This window comes from Engystomops pustulosus, chromosome 3 (genome assembly GCF_040894005.1).
Source record: "Engystomops pustulosus chromosome 3, aEngPut4.maternal, whole genome shotgun sequence".
NCBI lineage: Eukaryota > Metazoa > Chordata > Amphibia > Anura > Leptodactylidae > Engystomops > Engystomops pustulosus.
In genome coordinates this window covers 10,365,350-10,390,501 of record NC_092413.1, presented here as the reverse complement: position 1 = coordinate 10,390,501, position 25,152 = coordinate 10,365,350, and the positions used below count along the sequence as shown (strand labels likewise).

Here is a 25,152-nt window from a genome sequence, read left to right as displayed (position 1 = left end):
TGCCGTTCCCATCGCCGTGACCACAACGCGTTTCACATCCAGTATACACAAGGCTTTCATACAGATAATGGATAACCCCCAATCCCAGAGACAGTGTTTATATTCCAGCTTGGAAGCGCCCTACTGACTCTGAGCTTACGTAACAGGGTTGTTATTTCAGCCTGGAGGGGGTCACCGTGGCCATACAAGGCACGATTTGACCCTCACGGGGTGACAAGTCCAGTGAGAGGGGCAAATGGGGCATCAGATGATCAATGCTCCTCGTAGATATCACATTTCAAGCTCCCTGGATAATGAGCGGACCCTCAGCTGCCGCATTTCGTGGTCAGGCGGATACGTATCTCCATGTAGGGAGACACAACCTCAGCTGTTATAGACTCATGGCACACCAGGTCACATGACCTATCACATCTTCATGTTTGTTTATTATAGCTGAGGATTTGTTACAATTGTATCCAAGGTAGAAAACCTTCTGTGAGTGAAAGAATTAACTGCCCGTTTGCTACAATGTATCAGAATCACGGATATACAATGTTTCCTCCATAGGTAATATTCATATGCACGGGTTTCTCATGTGCAGTGATATCTGATCCAGGGAAAGCTGGGTGGCACTCAATTCACTCCAACAGCAGACACCAATAGCTTTCTCATTCAATTTCCAAGTAACAAATCTGCTATAATGTTACCATTCCTCATTTTTCTACTGCTACTAACTAGGTAGAAGATTTACATTCAGGTATCTGGGAAAGTTGGGTGACAACCAATATATCAAACTAGTTTTCTATGAGATTTTCCTCTGTTTTAATGCAAATATTAATCCGCTCATTTGTTCTGCAGCTATGTGGGTTGAGAATAACCTCTCAGGAGCCCCGAAAAGCTGAGTGCCAATCAACAGATTAAACATTATTATAGATCAATCTACTTTTCTCACCCAGCTTTTCTACAATCCAATTCCTTTAACATAAACATCATTCTTTGCTCTGATACTGCTGCTAACAGCTCTCAGGCATCTAGGAAAGCTGGGTGATAACACAGTGGAGCCATTTCTTAGTCCTTTATCTGAGAAAGCTCAACATTACGCCTTCCATGGGCTACTCACTCAGCTTTCCTGAATGGGAAAAGTTCTCATTTGTGTGGTGACCAGAAGGTAACATATACCTCACATTTCATAATAACACTGACTTAATGGAAAAGCTGGGTGTTAATCCCCTATTGGGGATGTAATGGCAGCCATATTGGCTGCATGAAACCAAATGTTCCTAAATATGTCTGTATATAGAATATTCCGTACAAGGTGCATGATTATTAAATGCCCCCATCAATGCCATTAACCCCTTCAATCCCTGTGGAGTGGCTGACACCAGAGAGAAAGGAATAATCCCCTTACTACAATGTTTTGTGGCGTGAAATGCGTCGTTCATGACGGGCACAATGGTGTGGGGCTGATTAAGATAAGTGCTTGCTAACAAATAACGCTCGCCTCTCCGGAAGGATTAGCGCAGCACCTGCCAGCCCGCCGGGCACTACCAGCCCCTGCCCCATCCATCTATGTGCCAACACCTCCACCAATTACATCATCTCATGCAGCCACCGAGCGGTACCTGACGGCGAGGGGGCACAGCATGATGAGATTTTTAGGTCTGTAATATACACATAATAAATTGCTATTTGGTCTAGTTTTCTGTTCCAGGGAAAGCAGGGTGATAATTGATATGGCCTCTATTACTGGGGAAAGTCACCCAGCTTTCCCATGGTCCTAGAAACCTAGATAACATCTAAAACTGTATGGCAAATGAATTAATTCTAGATTCTGGAAAGCTGAATAAATTTCTCTATGGTTAATGGAAGAAAACAGTTGTCACCCAGCTTTTCCAGGGGCTTGAATGTCAAATAATTAGTCTGCCTATGGATTAAGAGGCTGAGCATCCCAAGGTAGAAAGCTAAGGTGGTCGACTTGGTAGTCACATAGCTTTCCCAGGATCCTGAAAGGGACATAAGTCACCTGCCAAGAAAGGCAATGAACAAAGAATATGAGCTAGCTAGTGTGGGAGCGAGAGGGGAGGGGGGTGACCCAGCTTTTCCCAAGTCCTGAATGGTGGATACATCTACAAAGTGAAAAGCTGGGTGATCGTGCTCTGGATGGAAAAACCCCCAAAAAAGTTTTCCTTACAGGTTCAGTCGTCTCACGTCTGCGGTCACAGAGATTTGTAGCGGAAATTTTTATGCATGGAAAATCCCTTTTTAGTATTCAACAAAATATTCAACAACATCCCTGTATGGAGAGTATCCCACTAAGCCTGGCACTACAAGACCGTATCACACATCATAGGACTTAGATACAACAGGCCTCAGAGCAAAACTGCCTGAAGGAAAATCAGACCAATCACAGCGCAGCTTTAATCTCAGCCGAGCAGTTTAGAAAAACAAAGCTGAACTCTGATTGGTTGCCAGGGGCAACTAGAACAGACTTTCTTTCAGATAGGCCTAAATGTAAGGCCTGCTGCCCGAGTACACGGTATCACATAAAACAGGCTTAGATACACGTGCTACACTAGTAAAGAACGCAGAAAACACCATCACACAGGATAAGATTAGATACACAACTCAGCAGACAGTATCCCACATGATAGGGATTAGATACACAGCTCAGCAGACAGTATCACACATAATGGGATTAGATACACAGCTCAGCAGTCAGTACCACACATGATGGGATTAGATACATAGCTCAGCAGACAGTATCACACAGGATAGGATTAGATACACGGCTCAGCAGACAGTATCATACAGGATAGGATTAGATACACAGCTCAGCAGACAGTATCACACATGATAGGATTAGATACACGGCTCAGCAGACAGTATCACACATGATAGGATTAGATACACAGCTCAGCAGACAGTATCATACAGGATAGGATTAGATACACAGCTCAGCAGACAGTATCACACATGATGGGATTAGATACACAGCTCAGCAGACAGTATCACACATGATGGGATTAGATACACAGCTCAGCAGTCAGTACCACCTGATTGGATTAGATACACAGCTCAGCAGACAGTATCACACATGATAGGATTAGATACACAGCTCAGCAGTCAGTACCACCTGATAGGATTACATACACAGCTCAGCAGACAGTATCACACATGATGGGATTAGATACGCAGCTCAGCAGACAGTATCACACATGGTAGGATTAGATACAGAGCTCAGCAGTCAGTACCACCTGATAGGATTAGATACACGGCTCAGCAGACAGTATCACACATGATGGGATTAGATACACAGCTCAGCAGACAGTATCACACAGGATGGGATTAGATACATAGCTCAGCAGTCAGTACCACCTGATAGGATTAGATACACAGCTCAGCAGACAGTATCATACATGATCGGATTAGATACATAGTATCACACAATAGTTTTAGATATGCTGATCACATGATGGGATTGGAAACAGAACGGTGTATTGCACAGCATAGGCTTAGATACACTGGAGATTATGATGATGGTCAGAGTTCAGGACACTGCATCATGTAAAATTAGGTCACCCTTGGCTCGCTGGCATTCAGTCACAGCTGAGGTGCTGGAGCAATGGAGGATGGGAGTATCATGCGCTGGGTGAGCAGACGTGCCCTGGGCGCTCTCCCAGTATCAGACACGATGTGACCAGTGACAATCTGCCAGATGAGACCCGGCGCTGACACAACACTGCCCTGCGCTACCCGCCGGTACCCGTCACATCACATATATCCGGATCTGGGAAAGCTGGATCCAAGCCTACGCTTCTGCCACTCCAGGGGCTGCCACCCAGCTTTACCAGACCCCTGCATAAAAGGTCTACCATGCCATGCAGTGATACACCACCATATTTGCCTTTCAGGGCCTCACGAAAGTTGGATCCAAGCCAACACTTCTGCCACTCCAGGGGCTGCCACCCAGCTTTACCAGACCCCTGCACAAAGGGTCTACTATGCCATGCAGTGATACACCATTCTATTTGCCTTTCAGGGCCTCAGGAAAGCTGGGTGGGTTCTCCTTTAAGAAGCAGCGGTGCCCCCACATACTGCACATGAGCAGGTGGTGCGGTAGGAGCAGACCACGCACCCAATATAGAATAATCACCAGAATTAAAGGCCCGGGCCAAGTCTGCGCTGGCGGAGAGTCAAGACACCAGGCCAAGATTAATGACAGACAAGTTTCTTTAATTTGAGTGAAACAAGAACGTTCTATACGTCGCCTGCAAAGAAACTTCCGGAAAATGGATCACCCGGCTGAGCGAGAGGGGTCACCTCTAAAATAGCTGAGTCAGCACAATGGAGCAGCACAACGTAAGATGAGAACTGGGTCTGGATCTAAAAGGGATGGGACACCTCACATCTACCACTGGGTCTGATCTAAGCCGTTACACAAGGAGAAATAGAAGTGGTCGGACCCCATTGAAGTGGTCGGACCCCCAGTGATCAGACACTTATCCCCCCATCCTGTGGGAAGATAAATGGAGCTTTGTCTGATACATTGTAACAAAACACTGGAACAAGAGGAAGATTTGAGTAGAGAGGGTTCTCCAGAACGGACACAAATGTATCAAGCTCTGTCCCCATTCTGTACAGGTCCGATATATCTGCTCTGTGCCCGGCTGACAGTGGGGGGTCCTGGGGGTCCGCTACCTGGGCCAGTTCCCACCCTAGTGACAGATCTAACACGTGTTCTTTATGGGTCGTCCTCCAGCTCTGTCCTATGTTTTGACAGTTGTCACTTCCAGGAATTCTTAAAGGGGTCCCATCTCTAAAAATCAATTGGTGGGCTCCAAGTCCTGAGATCCCCCCCCCCCATGTGTACTAGAACATAGACAAACTGTAAACAGTAAAAATTACATCAAAACCCTTAAATCTAAAGTATTCACCTCTAGAAATGTTAGAAATGAAGGTCTATTGGGGCTACTTGAGGATTAAGGGGGCAACAAACCTCTGCGCATCTACATTTATTGCCCATAATCTGAAGACCTGCGAAGAACCAGAACTTGAACACGGCTCCAGTACTAGACCTTACAGTGGTCTCACACGTACTGCAGACCCTTCACACGTGTCTGACAAATGTGACACCCCAGTGCTAGCGCAGCCCATCACCCTCCTCAGCAAAACCTACAAGGAGCAACACCGAGTATGTGCTGACAGTAAGGTGCATCACACATAAGCCCCTATTCAGAAATACGAGGTGTTCCAGGTACCTGCATGCGAGGCCGGGGTCACATGGGGCGCGTCTGCTGCAGTACACGAACTAGAATACGGACAGCGATCACTGTGAACCGGACGCAACCGTTACCCTTCTATTTGCAAAAAGGTGAAAGTCGCAGTGAAGACAGCGACATCACATGAATGAGACGTATTTACTGTACATTGCTAACGGCGCAGCGGCTCATCCGCAAAAATCCCAGGGGGATCAAAGCCAAGGGGGGAACGTAATGTAAATTCTATCAAAGCAAAATCAAAATGACCAGAGGACAACGCAAAGACAACATATAAAAGAAATGAATGATAGAAGGAAATAGATAGATAGATAGATAGATAGATAGATATAGAGAAAAGGAAGGAAAGTGGGAGAGAAAGGAAAGCAAGAGGGAGACAGAAAAGGGAGGAAGGAAGGAGAGAGAGGGAGAAGGGGGGGAAGGAGAGAGAGGGAGAAGGGAGGAAGGAGAGAGAGGCAGAAGGGAGGAAGGAGAGAGAGGGAGAAGGGAGGAAGGAGAGAGAGAGGGAGAAGGGAGGAAGGAGAGAGAGAGAGGGAGAGAAGGGAGGAAGGAGAGGGAGGGAGGAAGGATAATGTAAATTCTATCACAGCAAAATCAAAATGACCAGAGGACAATGCAAAGACAACATATAAAAGAAATAAATGATAGAAGGAAATAGATAGATAGATATAGAGAAAAGGAAGGAAAGTGGGAGAGAAAGGAAAGCAAGAGGGAGACAGAAAAGGGAGGAAGGAAGGAAAGAGAGGGAGAAGGGAGGAAGGAAAGAGAGGGAGAAGGGAGGAAGGAAAGAGAGGGAGAAGGGAGGAAGGAAAGAGAGGGAGAAGGGAGGAAGGAAAGAGAGGGAGAAGGGAGGAAGGAAAGAGAGGGAGAAGGGAGGAAGGAAAGAGAGGGAGAAGGGAGGAAGGAAAGAGAGGGAGAAGGGAGGAAGGAAAGAGAGGGAGAAGGGAGGAAGGAAAGAGAGGGAGAAGGGAGGAAGGAAAGAGAGGGAGAAGGGAGGAAGGAAAGAGAGGGAGAAGGGAGGAAGGAAAGAGAGGGAGAAGGGAGGAAGGAAAGAGAGGGAGAAGGGAGGAAGGAAAGAGAGGGAGAAGGGAGGAAGGAGAGAGAGGGAGAAGGGAGGAAGGAGAGAGAGGGAAAGAAGGGAAGAAGGAGAGAGAGGGAGAAGGGAGGAAGGATAGAGAGAGGGAGAAGGGAGGAAGGAGAGAGAGGGAGAGAAGGGAGGAAGGAGAGAGAGGGAAAGAAGGGAGGAAGGAGAGAGAGGGAGAGAAGGGAGGAAGGAAAGAGAGGGAGAAGGGAGGAAGGAAAGAGAGGGAGAAGGGAGGATGGAAAGAGAGGGAGAAGGAAGGAAGGAGAGAGAGGGAGAAGGGAGGAAGGAGAGAGAGGGAAAGAAGGGAGGAAGGAGAGAGAGGGAAAGAAGGGAGGAAGGAGAGAGAGGGAGAGAAGGGAGGAAGGAAAGAGAGGGAGAAGGGAGGAAGGAAAGAGAGGGAGAAGGGAGGAAGGAAAGAGAGGGAGAAGGGAGGAAGGAGAGAGAGGGAGAAGGGAGGAAGGAGAGAGAGGGAAAGAAGGGAGGAAGGAGAGAGAGGGAAAGAAGGGAGGACGGAGAGAGAGGGAAAGAAGGGAGGACGGAGAGAGAGGGAGAGAAGGGAGGAAGGAAAGAGAGGGAGAAGGGAGGAAGGAAAGAGAGGGAGAAGGGAGGAAGGAAAGAGAGGGAGAAGGGAGGAAGGAAAGAATAAGAGAAAAGTAACAGAAAAAGGGAAAAAGAGAGAGACAGAAAAGGAAATGGATGCAAAAGAAAAAGTTTTCTTTTTAAATGTTGTCCCATGAAATCAAAATAGCAGGAGCCGTGTGCGGAGATGCGGGAGACCCCCATATAGTGGCGGCACTAATCCCGCGCTGTGTGAACAGGCTCTGGATCCGGGATTGTTGTGGTGCTCGCTCCATGTGACGCAGCTCCAGACTTTTCCCAGGCATGCAGTATCCGAGGGACAGGAAGCTGGCCTATGGGAAGCCTGCGTGCGCGGGGTTAATCTTTTGTAATTCTCATCTCGTGGGTAGAAACCTGATTCCTGAATCCAGAGCAAAACTTCCTCTTATAGAAGCGTGCAAATAAAATCTATAAAAACAGGAAATCAAAGCGGAGGCCGGACGCCCTGCACCGACTACAAGAGACAGAGAATGAGCCCCCTGCTACATGTGTGCGTCCCTGTATGATGCCGCTACACGCCCTCATCTCCTACTGGGGGAAGACACACGAAGCTGCAGGATTTTGCAAACCACAGAAAATGCATTTTTGTACAATTTTGACACATCCGTGCAGAGCCAATAGTGATAAAACTTACTGTCCCTGCTGCGGAGTTCCCATGCATGGAAACATACTCTGTGGATCTGCAGCAGACTTCTCTCCCATTAGGAAGAGGAGTGGATTCCACAGACATTCCACATAGTTTCCCCTCAGATTTTGGGACACATTTTGATGCGGAGAGACCACACCTGGTAGCATCTACCCAAAGGGAGGAGGAATCTGCTGCGGACCTGGAGCAAAATATCAATATCATGAAAATCAGCAAGGAAAACTTTTCAACTTGGATATTGCAACAGATCTGCAGCTGTTGTAAATCCGCAACATGAACCCAGACATTGATGAGGATCGGGGGCTGCCCTCTCTGCTGCGGTCTCTAATAACCGTAAGCACTCTAATTAGACAGCAGAATATTATCTATTAAGTGGTGGACTCCCTATGTAATGAATACATTATGCAGATGACTAGTCGCCACGCTTGGCTCCGCCTACAAGATGGCAGCCACTGCAGTAAACGGGCATCGTGCCAGGCTGGTACAGGTAGCACTGTATATGTCATGTCAGACACCAGCGCTGCCTTTATCAGGCACAGTCATGACTCACGGAAAACACGGAACGGACCCCAACCCCCTCCAAAAGTGCTAAAGTTTAGTGAAATCCCCCAAACTTTATGAGGAAGTGTAAACCCGGCAAGATGCCACGTAGTCACCGCTCACAATGGGAGCAGCCATATTGGCAATGTTTATCCGTGCCCCCATATCACTGTATGTGGAGCATAGTTTCCCATGCAGGGGTGAGGGAAAGCTGGGTCGCGGCCATGTTGGTTGTGAATATCTGTATCTTTCAAATAGACTTTGTGCTTCATTTCATCACAATTCTCAAGATCTGTGAAGCGCACAAGTCTTCTCCCTGTACCGATTGTCTGTTACAATGTATCAGTGCAGGTAGTAGCCAGGCTGATACAATGTATAGAATTTTAAAACAATAGGATTGAAGAAAGTTGTGCTGCGGGATACAACTGTAACAAACACTCAGCTGTAAGATGTACTAGATGTCGAGTTACAGCTGTGGTCTACCACCTGGGAATACTACAATTGGCAACATGTCCCACTGGAAAGAATTGTAACAAACCCTCAGCTGTGAGTGGTAAGGGTTTACTGTGCAACAGTGGTCTCCAATATGGAGTTCACCGGCTATTAGGAAGCAATAGCTCCCAGCATGCCTTGCTGTAACTGGATACAATTATACACTGTATATTTGGACGCAATTGTAACAAACCCTCAACTGTGAGAAGAAGTGGTTTACTGTACCGCAGGGTAATCTTTAAGGCCCTCTACTTAAAAACTACAACTCTCAGCATCCTCAACTGTAACAGGATACCCTTACACATATGACAAAATTGTAACTGAATACAATTACTGACTAGTTGCGACTGTAACAAACTCTCAGCTCTGGAAACTCTGTAAACAGCAAGCTATGGTTTTCCAGACATTGGGAAACTATAACTCCGAGCAAGTCCAAATGGATAGAATTATATAGACTGGATGCAATTGTAGCAAAGTCTCAGCTGTAAGTAGTACTTTTAACTTTAAAGCTGTGCACTGCAATATGGAGGTTCTCTAACTGGTAGAAAACTACTACTCCCAGCATTTTTATGCATCAGCATACAACTATAACAAGTGCAATAGGCCAGATTCAATTGTAACAAACCCTCAGTGGTGAAAAGTACTGGTTCACTTTACAGCAGTCAAGGTGTCAATCCAGTGGCCATAGTTAATAAACGCCCCTTTAAGAGAACCTTTAGTTACATTTCCTCCTGTGCGGGGGCGAGCGGGTGCACACAAAGGCTTGGCACCCTCTGCCAGCGACACAATGCCCTGCGGCAGGACTTATCACCAGCCAGCAGACCGCCGCCGCTGACAATAGGTCCTGCGCAGTTCCTGTCAGCGACATTTACAGGCAGCAGCTGGCACCGGCAGCCCAGGTACATGCCCGCGAGCTGCCAACCTGGACACAACCCCGCTGCCCGGGCAGGAGGATCAGGAAAACATGGATGCTGGCTCCCTAGGAAAGCTGGGTGACCCCTACATCAGATCACTTCTTATATGGGATCTCTATCTGATCCTGGGAAAGATGGATAGCCACTAATTAGACCTCTTCCTATATGGGACCTCCATCTAATCCTGGGAAAGCTGGATGACCACTATCACACCACTGTTTATATTGTACCTCTATCTGATCCTGGGAAAGCTGGGTGAACAATAATCAGACCACTTCATATATTATACCCCTATTTTTATCATGAGAAAGCTGGGTGATCACTAATCAGAACACTTCTTATATTATACGACTATCTGATCCTGGGGATGCTGGGTGGTCACTAATCAGAGCACTTCTTATATTGTACCACTATCTGATCCTGGGAAAGCTGGATGGACACTTATCTGACCACTTCTTATATTGTACCACTATCTAATCGTGGGAAAGCTGGGTGATCACTAATCAGAGCACTTCTTATATTGTACCACTATCTGATCCTGGGAAAGCTGGATGGACACTTATCTGACCACTTCTTATATTGTATCACTATCTGATCCTGGGGGTGCTGGGTGATCACTAATCAGAGCACTTCTTATATTGTACCACCATCTGATCTCAGGAAAGCTGGGTGATCACTAATCAGACCACTTCTTATATTGTACCACTATCTAATCGTGGGAAAGCTGGGTGATCACTAATCAGATCGCTGCTTATATTGTACCACTATCTGATCATAGGAAAGCTGGGTGATCACAAATCAGACCACTTCTTACATTGGACTGCTATGTCATCACAGGAAAGCTGGGTGACCGTAGATAGGACCAAGTTTGGGGCAGTTCCGCTACTCTAGGGTGCACTACAATACATTGTAACAAGGCTGCAGCTGTATAAGATTGATATATTGTGAACGTCCAAACTGGTCACAACTTCTATCATGTGATGAAGGGGTTAACGTGCATGCTCTGGGGCGGCTGTTATGGCGCCAGTGTCCCTATATATACCTATAGCGCTGCACATATATAATGTAGATGCTGCTGAATTATTCATCTGCACAGTCAGCATGGAGGACGCTCATCATCGCAGGCCATCAGTCAGCCAGTATCTCACCACGTGCGGGGGCTCCAGGAGATTCGGGGGTCACCCTGCTCTCAGAGGTAGTTACCCACACGGGTGTAAGGGACACTCGGGCCTCATTCACACTGACGGTTTTTAAGCTTTATGCACATTTTATGCAAAGGTTCACAAAGCCATTGCCTTACACTTAAGGGGGTGCAGAAAGGGGTCACACTGATGCTTAAAGGGAATGTACCCCCAAAATCCATCCTGATAAACCAGGGACATTGCTCATAGATCCAGGCAGCGTGACTGTGCTAATCCTCTATGTGTTATCCATGGCTTCCTTCCTTCTAAAATCAACATTTCAAATTATGCTAATGAGTTACAAGACCTAGGGGTGTGTTACCAGAGCCCCTCCGTGCTGTAGCTTCACAGGTTGTTACACTGACTCCTCCTCCCCCAGTCTGCTGTAATCTCACACAGTGGGAGTGTAACAGCATGTCAAGCTACAGCATGGAGGGGCTCTGGTAACGCCCCCACAAGCCTTTCAGGCTCATTAGCATAATAATAAAAGTTGATTTTAGAAGAGAGACGGCCATGTTTAAGAGATATCTCAAAATTACCATGGTCATGGTGTGTTTATGATGATGATTTAGGGCAACTATCTGAGGGGGTGCATGAGGGTCTGAAAGTGCAAAAGGGGATGCACTTGGGTCAGTGCTCATCTGACCCTTAGGCTGCGTTCACACGTGGTGTTTGCAGTGCGTTTTGAAACCCAATGCTACAGCTGAGGAGAGGAGATTTGCCTAATTACAGTGCTGTTAACATTTGTGTTTACATCAAGTTTACAATACGTTAACAATGCGTTTTCAAAACACAAATGCAAACGCATGCATTAAGATCACGTTAACATTGCGTAAACGCAAATGTTTACAGCAATGTAATTAGGGAAATCTCCTCTGCTCAGCTGTTGGATTGCATTTCAAAACGCATAAAACGTAAACGCCATGTGTGAACGCAGCCTTAGGGTGACCCCCTCCTTGAGACGTAAGAGGGCTGCAGGAAGGTGAGAGTGCAGGTGATAAGCCCGGGGTCATGGTGCCAGGCGTCCCGCCCTCACCTGCTGCACAACAATACATGTGACATCACCGATCCGATGTGGTTGGGTGCCAGCTCGTTGGAGTCAGCCTGGCACTGAGCTCTCGGCACAGAGGTCTCGCTCCCATCCCCCACCAGGAGATGTTGACCAATCAGATTCAGCGGCCTGTGAACAGCCGAGAACTACAACTCCCAGCATCCTCGGTCCCACTGTCACACGTTCATTTCCAGTACTGCCTCATCATTGGCTACAAATGAACCCAGCCTCCACCTTCAAGAGAACACACCCACTTCCACTGACACATTGTAACAAAGTGTCAGAACAGGAAAGAGACTTTTGCTGCTCAAGTGTTCAGCTCACAGACTAGATACAAATGTAACAAAGGTTTTTTGGCCTCTGGATGATGAGTATGATGCTTCCCACTCACTGACAACAAGCAGAGATCTTTAGGCTGCGTTCACACGTTCACTTTTTCAGATGCAGTGTGGAGTGAAAAGAGAGGAGCAGCTTCTCCCAATGATATGTCCCCAATCATTAAGATCCACGCCAGCTTTTGGCTCCAAAAACTACATCTGAAAAAGCAACATGTGAACGCGCCCTTAGAGCCTCTCCGAGTCCCTGAATATGCAAGTAACTGCAGGACTGTCCTGGCAGCTGTCACCCAGGTGTGATGTCACTTACTGTCACCTGACTGCTAACTGCAGGGGGAGACTGTCAGCAGGTGCAACTATGCAGCCAGTGCTACTCCTGTGCTCTGTGCTCTCTGCAGCCAGTGCTACTCCTGTGCTCTGTGCTCTCTGCAGCCAGTGCTAAACCTGTGCTCTGTGCTCTCTGCAGCCAGTGCTACTCCTGTGCTCTGTGCTCTCTGCAGCCAGTGCTACTCCTGTGCTCTGTGCTCTCTGCAGCCAGTGCTACTCCTGTGCTCTGTGCTCTCTGCAGCCAGTGCTAAACCTGTGCTCTGTGCTCTCTGCAGCCAGTGCTACTCCTGTGCTCTGTGCTCTCTGCAGCCAGTGCTAAACCTGTGCTCTGTGCTCTCTGCAGCCAGTGCTACTCCTGTGCTCTGTGCTCTCTACAGCCAGTGCTACTCCTGTGCTCTGTGATCTCTGCAGCCAGTGCTACTCCTGTGCTCTCTGCAGCCAGTGCTACTCCTGTGCTCTGTGCTCTCTGCAGCCAGTGATACTCCTAGGCTCTGTGCAGCCAGTGCTACTCCTGTGCTCTGTGCTCTCTGCAGCCAGTGCTACTCCTGTGCTCTGTGCTCTCTGCAGCCAGTGATACTCCTGTGCTCTCTGCAGCCAGTGCTACTCCTGTGCTCTGTGCTCTCTGCAGCCAGTGCTACTCCTGCGCTCTGTGCTCTCTGCAGCCAGTGCTACTCCTGCGCTCTGTGCTCTCTGCAGCCAGTGCTACTCCTGCGCTCTGTGCTCTCTGCAGCCAGTGCTACTCCTGCGCTCTGTGCTCTCTGCAGCCAGTGCTACTCCTGTGCTCTGTGCTCTCTGCAGCCAGTGCTACTCCTGTGCTCTGTGCTCTCTACAGCCAGTGCTACTCCTGTGCTCTGTGATCTCTGCAGCCAGTGCTACTCCTGTGCTCTGTGCTCTTTGCAGCCAGTGCTACTCCTGTGCTCTGTGATCTCTGCAGCCAGTGCTACTCCTGTGCTCTGTGCTCTTTGCAGCCAGTGCTACTCCTGTGCTCTGTGCTCTCTGCAGCCAGTGCTACTCCTGTGCTCTGTGATCTCTGCAGCCAGTGCTACTCCTGTGCTCTCTGCAGCCAGTGCTGCTCCTGTGCTCTGTGCTCTCTGCAGCCAGTGCTACTCCTGTGCTCTGTGCAGCCAGTGCTACTCCTGTGCTCTGTGCTCTCTGCAGCCAGTGCTACTCCTGTGCTCTGTGCTCTCTGCAGGCAGTGCTACTCCTGTGCTCTGTGCTCTCTGCAGCCAGTGCTACTCCTGTGCTCTGTGCTCTCTGCAGCCAGTGCTACTCCTGTGCTCTGTGCTCTTTGCAGCCAGTGCTACTCCTGTGCTCTGTGATCTCTGCAGCCAGTGCTACTCCTGTGCTCTGTGCTCTTTGCAGCCAGTGCTACTCCTGTGCTCTGTGCTCTCTGCAGCCAGTGATACTCCTGTGCTCTGTGATCTCTGCAGCCAGTGCTACTCCTGTGCTCTCTGCAGCCAGTGCTGCTCCTGTGCTCTGTGCTCTCTGCAGCCAGTGCTACTCCTGTGCTCTGTGCTCTCTGCAGCCAGTGCTACTCCTGTGCTCTGTGCTCTCTGCAGCCAGTGCTACTCCTGTGCTCTGTGCTCTCTGCAGCCAGTGCTACTCCTGTGCTCTGTGCTCTCTGCAGCCAGTGCTACTCCTGTGCTCTGTGCTCTCTGCAGCCAGTGCTACTCCTGTGCTCTGTGCTCTCTGCAGCCAGTGCTACTCCTGTGCTCTGTGCTCTCTGCAGCCAGTGCTACTCCTGTGTTCTGTGCTCTCTGCAGCCAGTGATACTCCTGTGCTCTGTGCTCTCTGCAGCCAGTGATACTCCTGTGCTCTGTGCTCTCTGCAGCCAGTGATACTCCTGTGCTCTGTGCTCTCTGCAGCCAGTGCTACTCCTGTGCTCTGTGCTCTCTGCAGCCAGTGATACTCCTGTGCTCTCTGCAGCCAGTGCTACTCCTGTGCTCTGTGCTCTCTGCAGCCAGTGCTACTCCTGTGCTCTGTGATCTCTGCAGCCAGTGCTACTCCTGTGCTCTGTGCTCTCTGCAGCCAGTGCTACTCCTGTGCTCTGTGCTCTCTGCAGCCAGTGCTACTCCTGTGCTCTGTGATCTCTGCAGCCAGTGATACTCCTGTGCTCTCTGCAGCCAGTGCTACTCCTGTGCTCTGTGCTCTCTGCAGCCAGTGCTACTCCTGTGCTCTGTGCTCTCTGCAGCCAGTGCTACTCCTGTGCTCTGTGATCTCTGCAGCCAGTGCTACTCCTGTGCTCTGTGCTCTCTGCAGCCAGTGCTACCCCTGTGTTCTCCAGTGTTGTATTGTCCCTGGGGAGATGTGTAATCAGACCTTTCTTTATGGTGTTAGTAAAAACAGGGCTGTGATATATGGATTTATATTCCAAGATTGTAGCACTGCTGTGCTCTGTGCTCTCTGCAGCCAGTGTTAGGTTTTGTCCCTGGAGAGATGTGTAATCAGACCTTTGTGTATGTTGGTAGTAGCAGCAGGACTGTGATTTATGCATTTATAGTGCAGGATTGTAGTGACTCCAAATGTCCTCACACTGCTGTGCTCTGCATCAAACTACTTAACAGACCCAAAAAACTTCAGTCACTCAGAGCAAAGAGGAAGCACTGTTCAGCAGTTCACTGCAGGGAGCACAGAGCACAGCAGTGAGGGGACTTGTTCCCAGTGCCCCAATTAGTTTACATCCAAAGGAGGAGCATTTGTACACTATATACTATTCTTTCCTATCAGAGATGCGCTGGGTGACAGCAGTGGTAGAATTAGGGCGGAGGGTGTCGTGTGTGTGACAGCGGAGGGGACAATGCATCCAGAGTCACCGCCGGGACTATGAGATCTGGAACATCCGGGCCTACAATGAGGGATCAGCGCATCAGCACAAGCCGGACCCCCGCCACAGTGTCAGGGTCTGTTCACATTCACACTTTATGTATACACCAAACATATACCATGTACACCCACTGCCAGCATGGGCACCCTGACCCCTCTGTGACTACACCCCCTATACACAGCGAGCTGCCATGTCCTGTGTGTCCTGACACCTTTCTATCATAGCCAGCAGTGGTCAGGGGTCAGCATGTGCGCTCTGACCCCTCTGTGACTACACCCCCATACACAGCGAGCTGCCATGTCCTGTGTGTCCTGACACCTTTCTATCATAGCCAGCAGTGGTCAGGGGTCAGCATGGGCGCTCTGACCCCTCTGTGACTACACCCCCCATACACAGCGAGCTGCCATGTCCTGTGTGTCCTGACACCTTTCTATCATAGCCAGCAGTGGTCAGGGGTCAGCATGGGCGCTCTGACCCCTCTGTGACTACACCCCCATACACAGCGAGCGGCCATGTCCTGTGTCCTGACACCTTTCTATCATAGCCAGCAGTGGTCAGGGGTCAGCATGGGTGCTCTGACCCCTCTGTGACTACACCCCCCATACACAGCGAGCTGCCATGTCCTGTGTGTCCTGACACCTTTCTATCATAGCCAGCAGTGGTCAGGGGTCAGCATGGGCGCTCTGACCTCTCTGTGACTACACCCCCCATACACAGCGAGCTGCCATGTCCTGTGTGTCCTGACACCTTTCTATCATGGCCAGCAGTGGGCAGGAGTCAGCATGGGCGCTCTGACCCCTCTGTGACTACACCCCCCATACACAGCGAGCTGCCATGTCCTGTGTCCTGACACCTTTCTATCATAGCCAGCAGTGGTCAGGAGTCAGCATGGGCGCTCTGACCCCTCTGTGACTACACCCCCCATACACAGTGAGCTGCCATGTCCTGTGTGTCCTGACACCTTTCTATCATAGCCAGCAGTGGTCAGGGGTCAGCATGGACGCTCTGACCTCTCTGTGACTACACCCCCCATACACAGCGAGCTGCCATGTCCTGTGTGTCCTGACACCTTTCTATCATAGCCAGCAGTGGTCAGGGGTCAGCATGGCTGCTCTGACCCCTCTGTGACTACACCCCCCATACACAGCGAGCTGCCATGTCCTGTGTGTCCTGACACCTTTCTATCATAGCCAGCAGTGGTCAGGGGTCAGCATGGGCGCTCTGACCCCTCTGTGACTACACCCCCATACACAGCGAGCTGCCATGTCCTGTGTGTCCTGACACCTTTCTATCATAGCCAGCAGTGGTCAGGGGTCAGCATGGGCGCTCTGACCTCTCTGTGACTACACCCCCATACACAGCGAGCGGCCATGTCCTGTGTGTCTGACACCTTTCTATCATAGCCAGCAGTGGTCAGGAGTCAGCATGGGCGCTCTGACCTCTGTGACTACACCCCCATACACAGCGAGCTGCCATGTCCTGTGTGTCCTGACACCTTTCTATCATAGCCAGCAGTGGTCAGGGGTCAGCATGGGCGCTCTGACCTCTCTGTGACTACACCCCCCATACTCAGCGAGCTGCCATGTCCTGTGTGTCCTGACACCTTTCTATCATAGCCAGCAGTGGTCAGGGGTCAGCATGGGTGCTCTGACCCCTCTGTGACTACACCCCCATACACAGCGAGCTGCCATGTCCTGTGTGTCCTGACACCTTTCTATCATAGCCAGCAGTGGTCAGGGGTCAGCATGGGCGCTCTGACCCCTCTGTGACTACACCCCCATACACAGCGAGCTGCCATGTCCTGTGTGTCCTGACACCTTTCTATCATAGCCAGCAGTGGTCAGGGGTCAGCATGGGCGCTCTGACCTCTCTGTGACTACACCCCCATACACAGCGAGCTGCCATGTCCTGTGTGTCTGACACCTTTCTATCATAGCCAGCAGTGGTCAGGAGTCAGCATGGGCGCTCTGACCTCTGTGACTACACCCCCATACACAGCGAGCTGCCATGTCCTGTGTGTCCTGACACCTTTCTATCATAGCCAGCAGTGGTCAGGGGTCAGCATGGGCGCTCTGACCTCTCTGTGACTACACCCCCCATACTCAGCGAGCTGCCATGTCCTGTGTGTCCTGACACCTTTCTATCATAGCCAGCAGTGGTCAGGGGTCAGCATGGGCGCTCTGTATATTAGATTATAGAAATATTATGTGGCTACTTGGTTACTAATACTCCAGAATCCCATGATTGGCAGATTGCAGGGGAATATCACAGCCCCTCTTGTCGCCAGCTGTTCGGTCCTTCCCTGGCGCGCTATGCCAGGGGATCACCGGTCGCTGTGTCCTTCTGTGACACGACATAAGTAGAACATCTGCTGGCGCTGATAATGCGGCCACTTACAGCCTCTTCTTGTGATTATGTAGATCTGAGCAGTTCGGACCCCGCTGGGGAATACGTCCCTCCATTACACAGCGCGATCTGCGATCACTGCGGGAACCGCGACCCAGCAGAACCGCCGAATGTGCACATATTATAAGAGGAGCACGTCACCCCTCAGCAGCTTACTGACTGTTTCCAGGTAGCAGCAGGAGATGCAGAGGATGGAGACATTACTGACATATCTATCTCATACATATCCATCTTTTCTCACATGCCGCACACAGCTTTCCCGTTGTCCAGATTTCCATACAGAACCAACATCCGGATAATGCGATGATGTCATCAATGCACAGCGATGCTGATCATAGTGACCCGTTTAATTGGGGACACTGATACTGCTGAATCATGATTATACATTACTGCCAGGAAATGATACTAAAGGGTTAATGCTTAAAGGACAACTCCACCTCCAAACACCACAACCTCCACACATCTCTCTATCCTTGATTGGACCTCTTCTGTCTGGACATTTATAGAAAATCTTCTTTTCTTTTAGTATCAGGCATCAGGGCGGCCACCCGCGTCCTGACTTTATTCTACTTATGCATAAGATTTACAGATATATTCTGCTGGAGACCCCAGGACATGACCCCGGACCCTCCACCATGGCCTCCTGGACACAGGAGAGACAAACAAGACCACATCTCCAAGGAGAAGACGCCATCCACTGGACGCACCAATGACCAGAAGACATCAAAGACTGGAAGGAGGAGGATGAGAAATGCTCACAAGAGAGGAGGAAGAAGGAGGGAGAGATAGAAGAGGAAAAGGAAGTGAAGAGCAAGGAGGAAAAGAGAGGAGGGATAACAGAGGGAGGAAGAAGAAAAAGGCAAGAGAAAGGAAGCAAGAGGACAGAGAGAGAAAGAGGGAGAAGGAAGAGAGAGATAGAAGGATAGAAAGGAAGGATGAGAGAGATAGAAGGATAGAAAGGAAGGATGAGAGAGAGAAAAAGGGAGAAGGAAGAGAGAGAAGACAGGAAGGAAGAGAAAGAGAAAGTGACAGGAAGGAAGAGAGAGTACAGGAGGAAGGTGCAGGAAGTAGATGGCCAAAAAAGGAACAAAATGATAAGGACAATTAAGAAAATGAACAGAAGGAAATAGGAAAGACTAAAAAACTGAATGGAACCATGGATAGAAGGAAGAGGCAGAGGTAGGATATATAGCAGGAAGAGGCAGAGGAAGGATGGATAGCAGGAAGAGGCAGAGGAAGGATGATAGCAGGAAGAGGCAGAGGAAGGATGGATAGAAGGAAGAGGCAGAGGAAGGATGGATAGAAGGAAGAGGCAGAGGAAGGATGGATAGAAGGCAGAGGAAGGATGGATAGAAGGAAGAGGCAGAGGAAGGATGGATAGAAGGAAGAGACAGAGGAAGGATGGGTAGCAGGAAGAGGCAGAGGAAGGATGATAGCAGGAAGAGGCAGAGGAAGGATGGATAGAAGGAAGAGGCAGAGGAAGGATGGATAGAAGGAAGAGGCAGAGGAAGGATGGATAGAAGGAAGAGGCAGAGGAAGGATGGGTAGCAGGAAGAGGCAGAGGAAGGATGATAGCAGGAAGAGGCAGAGGAAGGATGGATAGCAGGAAGAGACAGAGGAAGGGTGGATAGAAGGAAGAGGCAGAGGATGGATGGTAGCAGGAAGAGGCAGAGGAAAGATGGATAGAAGGAAGGAGGAGATGGAGGAAGGATGGATAGAAGGAAGAGGCAGAGGAAAGATGGATAGAAGGAAGAGGCAGAGGAAAGATGGATAGAAGGAAGGAGGAGATGGAGGAAGGATGGATAGAAGGAAGAGGCAGAGGTAGGATGGATAGCAGGAAGAGGCAGAGGTAGGATGGATAGCAGGAAGAGGCAGAGGAAGGATGGATAGAAGGAAGAGACAGAGGAAGGATGGATAGAAGGAAGAGGCAGAGGAAGGATGGATAGCAGGAAGAGGCAGAGGAAGGATGGATAGAAGGAAGAGGCAGAGGAAGGATGGATAGAAGGAAGAGACAGAGGAAGGATGGATAGAAGGAAGAGACAGAGGAAGGATGGATAGAAGGAAGAGACAGAGGAAGGATGGATAGAAGGAAGAGGCAGAGGAAGGATGGATAGAAGGAAGAGGCAGAGGAAGGATGGATAGAAGGAAGAGGCAGAGGAAGGATGGATAGAAGGAAGAGACAGAGGAAGGATGGATAGAAGGAAGAGACAGAGGAAGGATGGATAGCAGGAAGAGGCAGAGGAAGGATGGATAGCAGGAAGAGGCAGAGGAAGGATGGATAGCAGGAAGAGGCAGAGGAAAGATGGATAGAAGGAAGGAGGAGATGGAGGAAGGATGGATAAAAGGAAGAGACAGAAGGATGGATAGCAGGAAGGGATGGAATAGGAAGAGATACATATATGAAGGATGGATAGACATAGGACATAGATGTCAGGCCGGGTGACAGCTGCTGCACATCATATAATCTGTCATTGTCCTGTGGGGGGCGCCGCTGCCAGGACATGAGCCCCTGCACAGAGTGACCCGATGCTCTGGGTTTGGGGTGACCCTGGGGATGACCCTCACCCTCCCAGTAGTAGGGGAGATGGATCAGGATGAATGACAGGCAGTGACACCCTGATGACAGTGCAGGGCACCCACAATGACAAGCACAGGCCAGGTGCCCACATCCCCAGCAGCAGCGCCCCCTAGGAGCAGGCAGGTGACCCGGGTGATCCGGGCGACTACTCACCCCAGTCGATGTAGTCGCTGATGTTCTTGTCGCGGCGGAGCGGGGAGCCGCAGCACTCATCGTACAGGCAGAGCAGCGCGTCCAGCAGCGACTCCACACTCATCCATCCCCCGGCTCCCCGCAGCCCCGGCCCGGCCACCATCAGCTGCTCCAGCCGCCGCAGCCGCACCTCCCCCGACATCTTCACCCGCCGCCGGGTCACCTCACCGAGCGGAACACCCGGCGCCCGGCCGCCCGCTCACCCGCCGCCCGGCCCCGCCCGCCATGTCCTGAGGGGAAGACGAGAGGATGAGAGACCCGGGGACACACACACTGGATCCTGCGGGCTCCGGGGGAGGAGGAGGAGGAGGAGGACGTGGAGGAGGAGACTACACAGCCTGGGAAGATGGAGGACACAGGGAGAGACCCCCACACCCAGGACACAGGGAGAGACCCCACACCCAGGACACAGGGAGAGACCCCCACACCCAGGACACAGGGAGACCCCCACACCCAGGACACGGGAAGAGACCCCCACACCCAGGACACAGGGAGAGACCCCCACACCCAGGACACAGGGAGAGACCCCCACACCCAGGACACAGGGAGAGACCCCCACACCCAGGACACAGGGAGAGACCCCCACACCCAGGACACAGGGAGAGACCCCCACACCCAGGACACAGGGAGAGACCCCCACACCCAGGACACAGGGAGAGACCCCCACACCCAGGACACAGGGAGACCCCCACACCCAGGACACAGGGAGAGACCCCCACACCCAGGACACAGGGAGAGACCCCCACACCCAGGACACAGGGAGAGACCCCCACACCCAGGACACAGGGAGAGACCCCCACACCCAGGACACAGGGAGAGACCCCACACCCAGGACACAGGGAGAGACCCCCACACCCAGGACACAGGGAGAGAGACCCGCACACCCAGGACACAGGGAGAGACCCCCACACCCTGGACACAGGGAGAGACCCCCACACCCAGGACACGGGGAGAGACCCCCACACCCAGGACACGGGGAGAGAGACCCCCACACCCGGGACACAGGGAGAGACCCCCACACCCAGGACACAGGGAGAGACCCCCACACCCAGGACACAGGGAGAGACCCCCACACCCAGGACACAGGGAGAGAGACCCCCACACCCAGGACAAAGGGAGACCCTCACACCCAGGACACAGGGAGAGACCCCCACACCCAGGACACAGGGAGAGGCCCCCACACCTAGGACACAGGGAGAGACCCCACACCCAGGACACAGGGAGAGACCCCCACACCCAGGACACAGAGAGAGACCCCCACACCCAGGACACAGGGAGACCCTCACACCCAGGACACAGGGAGAGACCCCCACACCCAGGACACAGGGAGAGACACCCACACCCAGGACACGGGGAGAGACCCCCACACCCAGGACACGGGGAGAGACCACCACACCAAGGACACGGGGAGAGACCCCCACACCCAGGACACGGGGAGAGACCCCACACCCAGGACACGGGGAGAGACCCCCACACCCAGGACACGGGGAGAGACCCCCACACCCAGGACACAGGGAGAGACCCCCAAACCCAGGACACAGGGAGAGACCCCCACACCCAGGACACGGGGAGAGACCCCCACACCCAGGACACGGGGAGAGACCCCACACCCAGGACACGGGGAGAGACCCCCAAACCCAGGACACGGGGAGAGACCCCCACACCCGGGACACGGGGAGAGACCCCCACACCCTAGACACGGGGAGAGACCCCCAAACCCAGGACACGGGGAGAGACCCCCACACCCGGGACACAGGGAGAGACCCCCACACCCGGGACACAGGGAGAGACCCTTACACCCGGGACACAGGGAGAGACCCCCACACCCAGGACACAGGGAGAGACCCCCACACCCGGGACACAGGGAGAGAGACCCCCACACCCGGGACACAGGGAGAGACCCCCACACCCAGGACACAGGGAGACCCCCACACCCGGGACACAGGGAGATACTCCCACACCCAGGACACAGGGAGAGAGACCCCCACACCCAGGACACAGGGAGAGACCACCACACCCAGGACACAGGGAGAGAGACCCCCACACCCAGGACACAGGGAGAGAGACCCCCACACCCAGGACACAGGAAGAGACCCCCACACCCAGGACTCAGGGATAGACCCCCACATCCAGGACACAGGGAGAGACCACCACACCCAGGACACGGGGAGAGAGACCCCCACACCCGGGACACAGGGAGAGAGACCCCCACACCCGGGACACAGGGAGAGAGACCCCACACCCGGGACACAGGGAGAGACCCCACACCCAGGACACAGGGAGAGAGACCCCCACACCCAGGACACAGGGAGAGAGACCCCCACACCCAGGACACAGGGAGAGACCCCCACACCCAGGACACAGGGAGAGAGACCCCCACACCCAGGACACAGGGAGAGACCCCCACACCCAGGACACAGGGAGAGACCCCCACACCCAGGACACAGGGAGAGACCCCCAAACCCGGGACACAGGGAGAGACCCCCACACCCGGGACACAGGGAGAGACCCCCACACCCGGGACACAGGGAGAGACCCTTACACTCAGGACACAGGGAGAGACCCCCACACCCAGGACACAGGGAGACCCCCACACCCAGGACACAGGGAGAGACCCCCACACCCAGGACACAGGGAGAGACCCCCACACCCGGGACACAGGGAGAGAGACCCCCACACCCGGGACACAGGGAGAGACCCCCACACCCGGGACACAGGGAGAGACCCCCACACCCAGGACACAGGGAGAGAGACCCCCACACCCAGGACACAGAGAGAGGGACCCCCACACCCGGGACACAGGGAGACCCCCACACCCAGGACACAGATAGAGGGACCCCCACACCCAGGACACAGGGAGAGACCCCCACACCCAGGACACAGGGAGAGACCCCCACACCCAGGACACAGGGAGACCCCCACACCCAGGACACAGGGAGACCCCCACACCCAGGACACAGAGAGAGGGACCCCCACACCCAGGACACAGAGAGAGACCCCCACACCCAGGACACAGGGAGACCCCCACACCCAGGACACAGGGAGACCCCCACACCCAGGACACAGGGAGAGACCCCACACCCAGGACACAGGGAGAGACCCCCACACCCAGGACACAGGGAGACCCCCACACCCAGGACACAGGGAGAGAGACCCCCACACCCAGGACACAGGGAGAGACCCCCACACCCAGGACACAGGGAGAGACCCCCACACCCAGGACACAGGGAGAGACCCCCACACCCAGGACACAGGGAGAGACCCCCACACCCAGGACACAGGGAGAGACCCCCACACCCAGGACACAGGGAGACCCCCACACCCAGGACACAGGGAGAGAGACCCCCACACCCAGGACACAGGGAGAGACCACCACACCCAGGACACAGGGAGAGAGACCCCCACACCCAGGACACAGGAAGAGACCCCCACACCCAGGACTCAGGGATAGACCCCCACATCCAGGACACAGGGAGAGACCACCACACCCAGGACACGGGGAGAGAGACCCCCACACCCAGGACACGGGGAGAGAGACCCCCACACCCAGGACACAGGGAGAGACCCCCACACCCGGGACACAGGGAGAGAGACCCCCACACTCGGGACACAGGGAGAGAGACCCCACACCCGGGACACAGGGAGAGACCCCACACCCAGGACACAGGGAGAGAGACCCCCACACCCAGGACACAGGGAGAGAGACCCCCACACCCAGGACACAGGGAGAGACCCCCACACCCAGGACACAGGGAGATACTCCCACACCCAGGGCACAGGGAGAGACCCCCACACCCAGGACACAGGGAGACCCCCACACCCAGGACACAGGGAGATACTCCCACACCCAGGGCACAGGGAGAGACCCCCACACCCAGGACACAGGGAGAGACCACCACTCCCAGGACACAGGGAGAGAGACCCCCACACCCAGGACACAGGGAGAGAGACCCCCACACCCAGGACACAGGAAGAGACCCCCACACCCAGGACTCAGGGATAGACCCCCACATCCAGGACACAGGGAGAGACCACCACACCCAGGACACGGGGAGAGAGAACCCCACACCCGGGACACAGGGAGAGAGACCCCACACCCGGGACACAGGGAGAGACCCCACACCCGGGACACAGGGAGAGAGACCCCCACACCCAGGACACAGGGAGAGAGACCCCCACACCCAGGACACAGGGAGAGACCCCCACACCCAGGACACAGGGAGATACTCCCACACCCAGGGCACAGGGAGAGACCCCCACACCCAGGACACAGGGAGATACTCCCACACCCAGGGCACAGGGAGAGACCCCCACACCCAGGACAGAGGAAAGAGAGAGAGGATGTCTAATAGAGAGGGGCAGAGACAGTCTAAGTGTCCAGTGATTGGCTATAGATGGGAAACAGACGCAGGAGAGGAGTGATGGCTATAGACAGGAGAGAGCGGCTGGTGATGGGCTATAGATGGGAGAGAGCGGCTGGTGATGGGGTATAGAAGGAGAGAGCGGCCGGTGATGGGCTATAGAAGGAGAGAGCGGCCAGTAATGGGCTATAGAAGGAGAGAGCGGCCGGTGATGGGGTATAGATGGAGAGAGCGGCTGGTGATGGGCTATAGATGGAGAGAGCGGCTGGTGATGGGCTGTAGATGGAGAGAGCGGCTGGTGATGGGCTATAGATGGAGAGAGCGGCTGGTGCTGGACTATAGATGGAG

The 25,152-nt window shown here is 52.7% G+C and overlaps 1 protein-coding gene across 7 annotated transcripts in view; it reads right to left on the bottom strand.

The window, feature by feature from the left end:
• CDC42BPA (CDC42 binding protein kinase alpha) overlaps positions 1-20,743 on the bottom strand; it is a 148,050-nt gene extending 127,307 nt beyond the window's left edge. For all 7 annotated transcript variants that reach the window (XM_072139995.1, XM_072139999.1, XM_072139997.1 and 4 more), the window contains exon 1: positions 20,405-20,743. In XM_072139995.1, coding sequence (XP_071996096.1) covers positions 20,405-20,585 — 181 coding nt within the window. In that variant the 5' untranslated portion in view covers positions 20,586-20,743. The remainder of the gene's footprint in view (positions 1-20,404) is intronic.
• Positions 20,744-25,152: the final 4,409 nt, after the last annotated feature.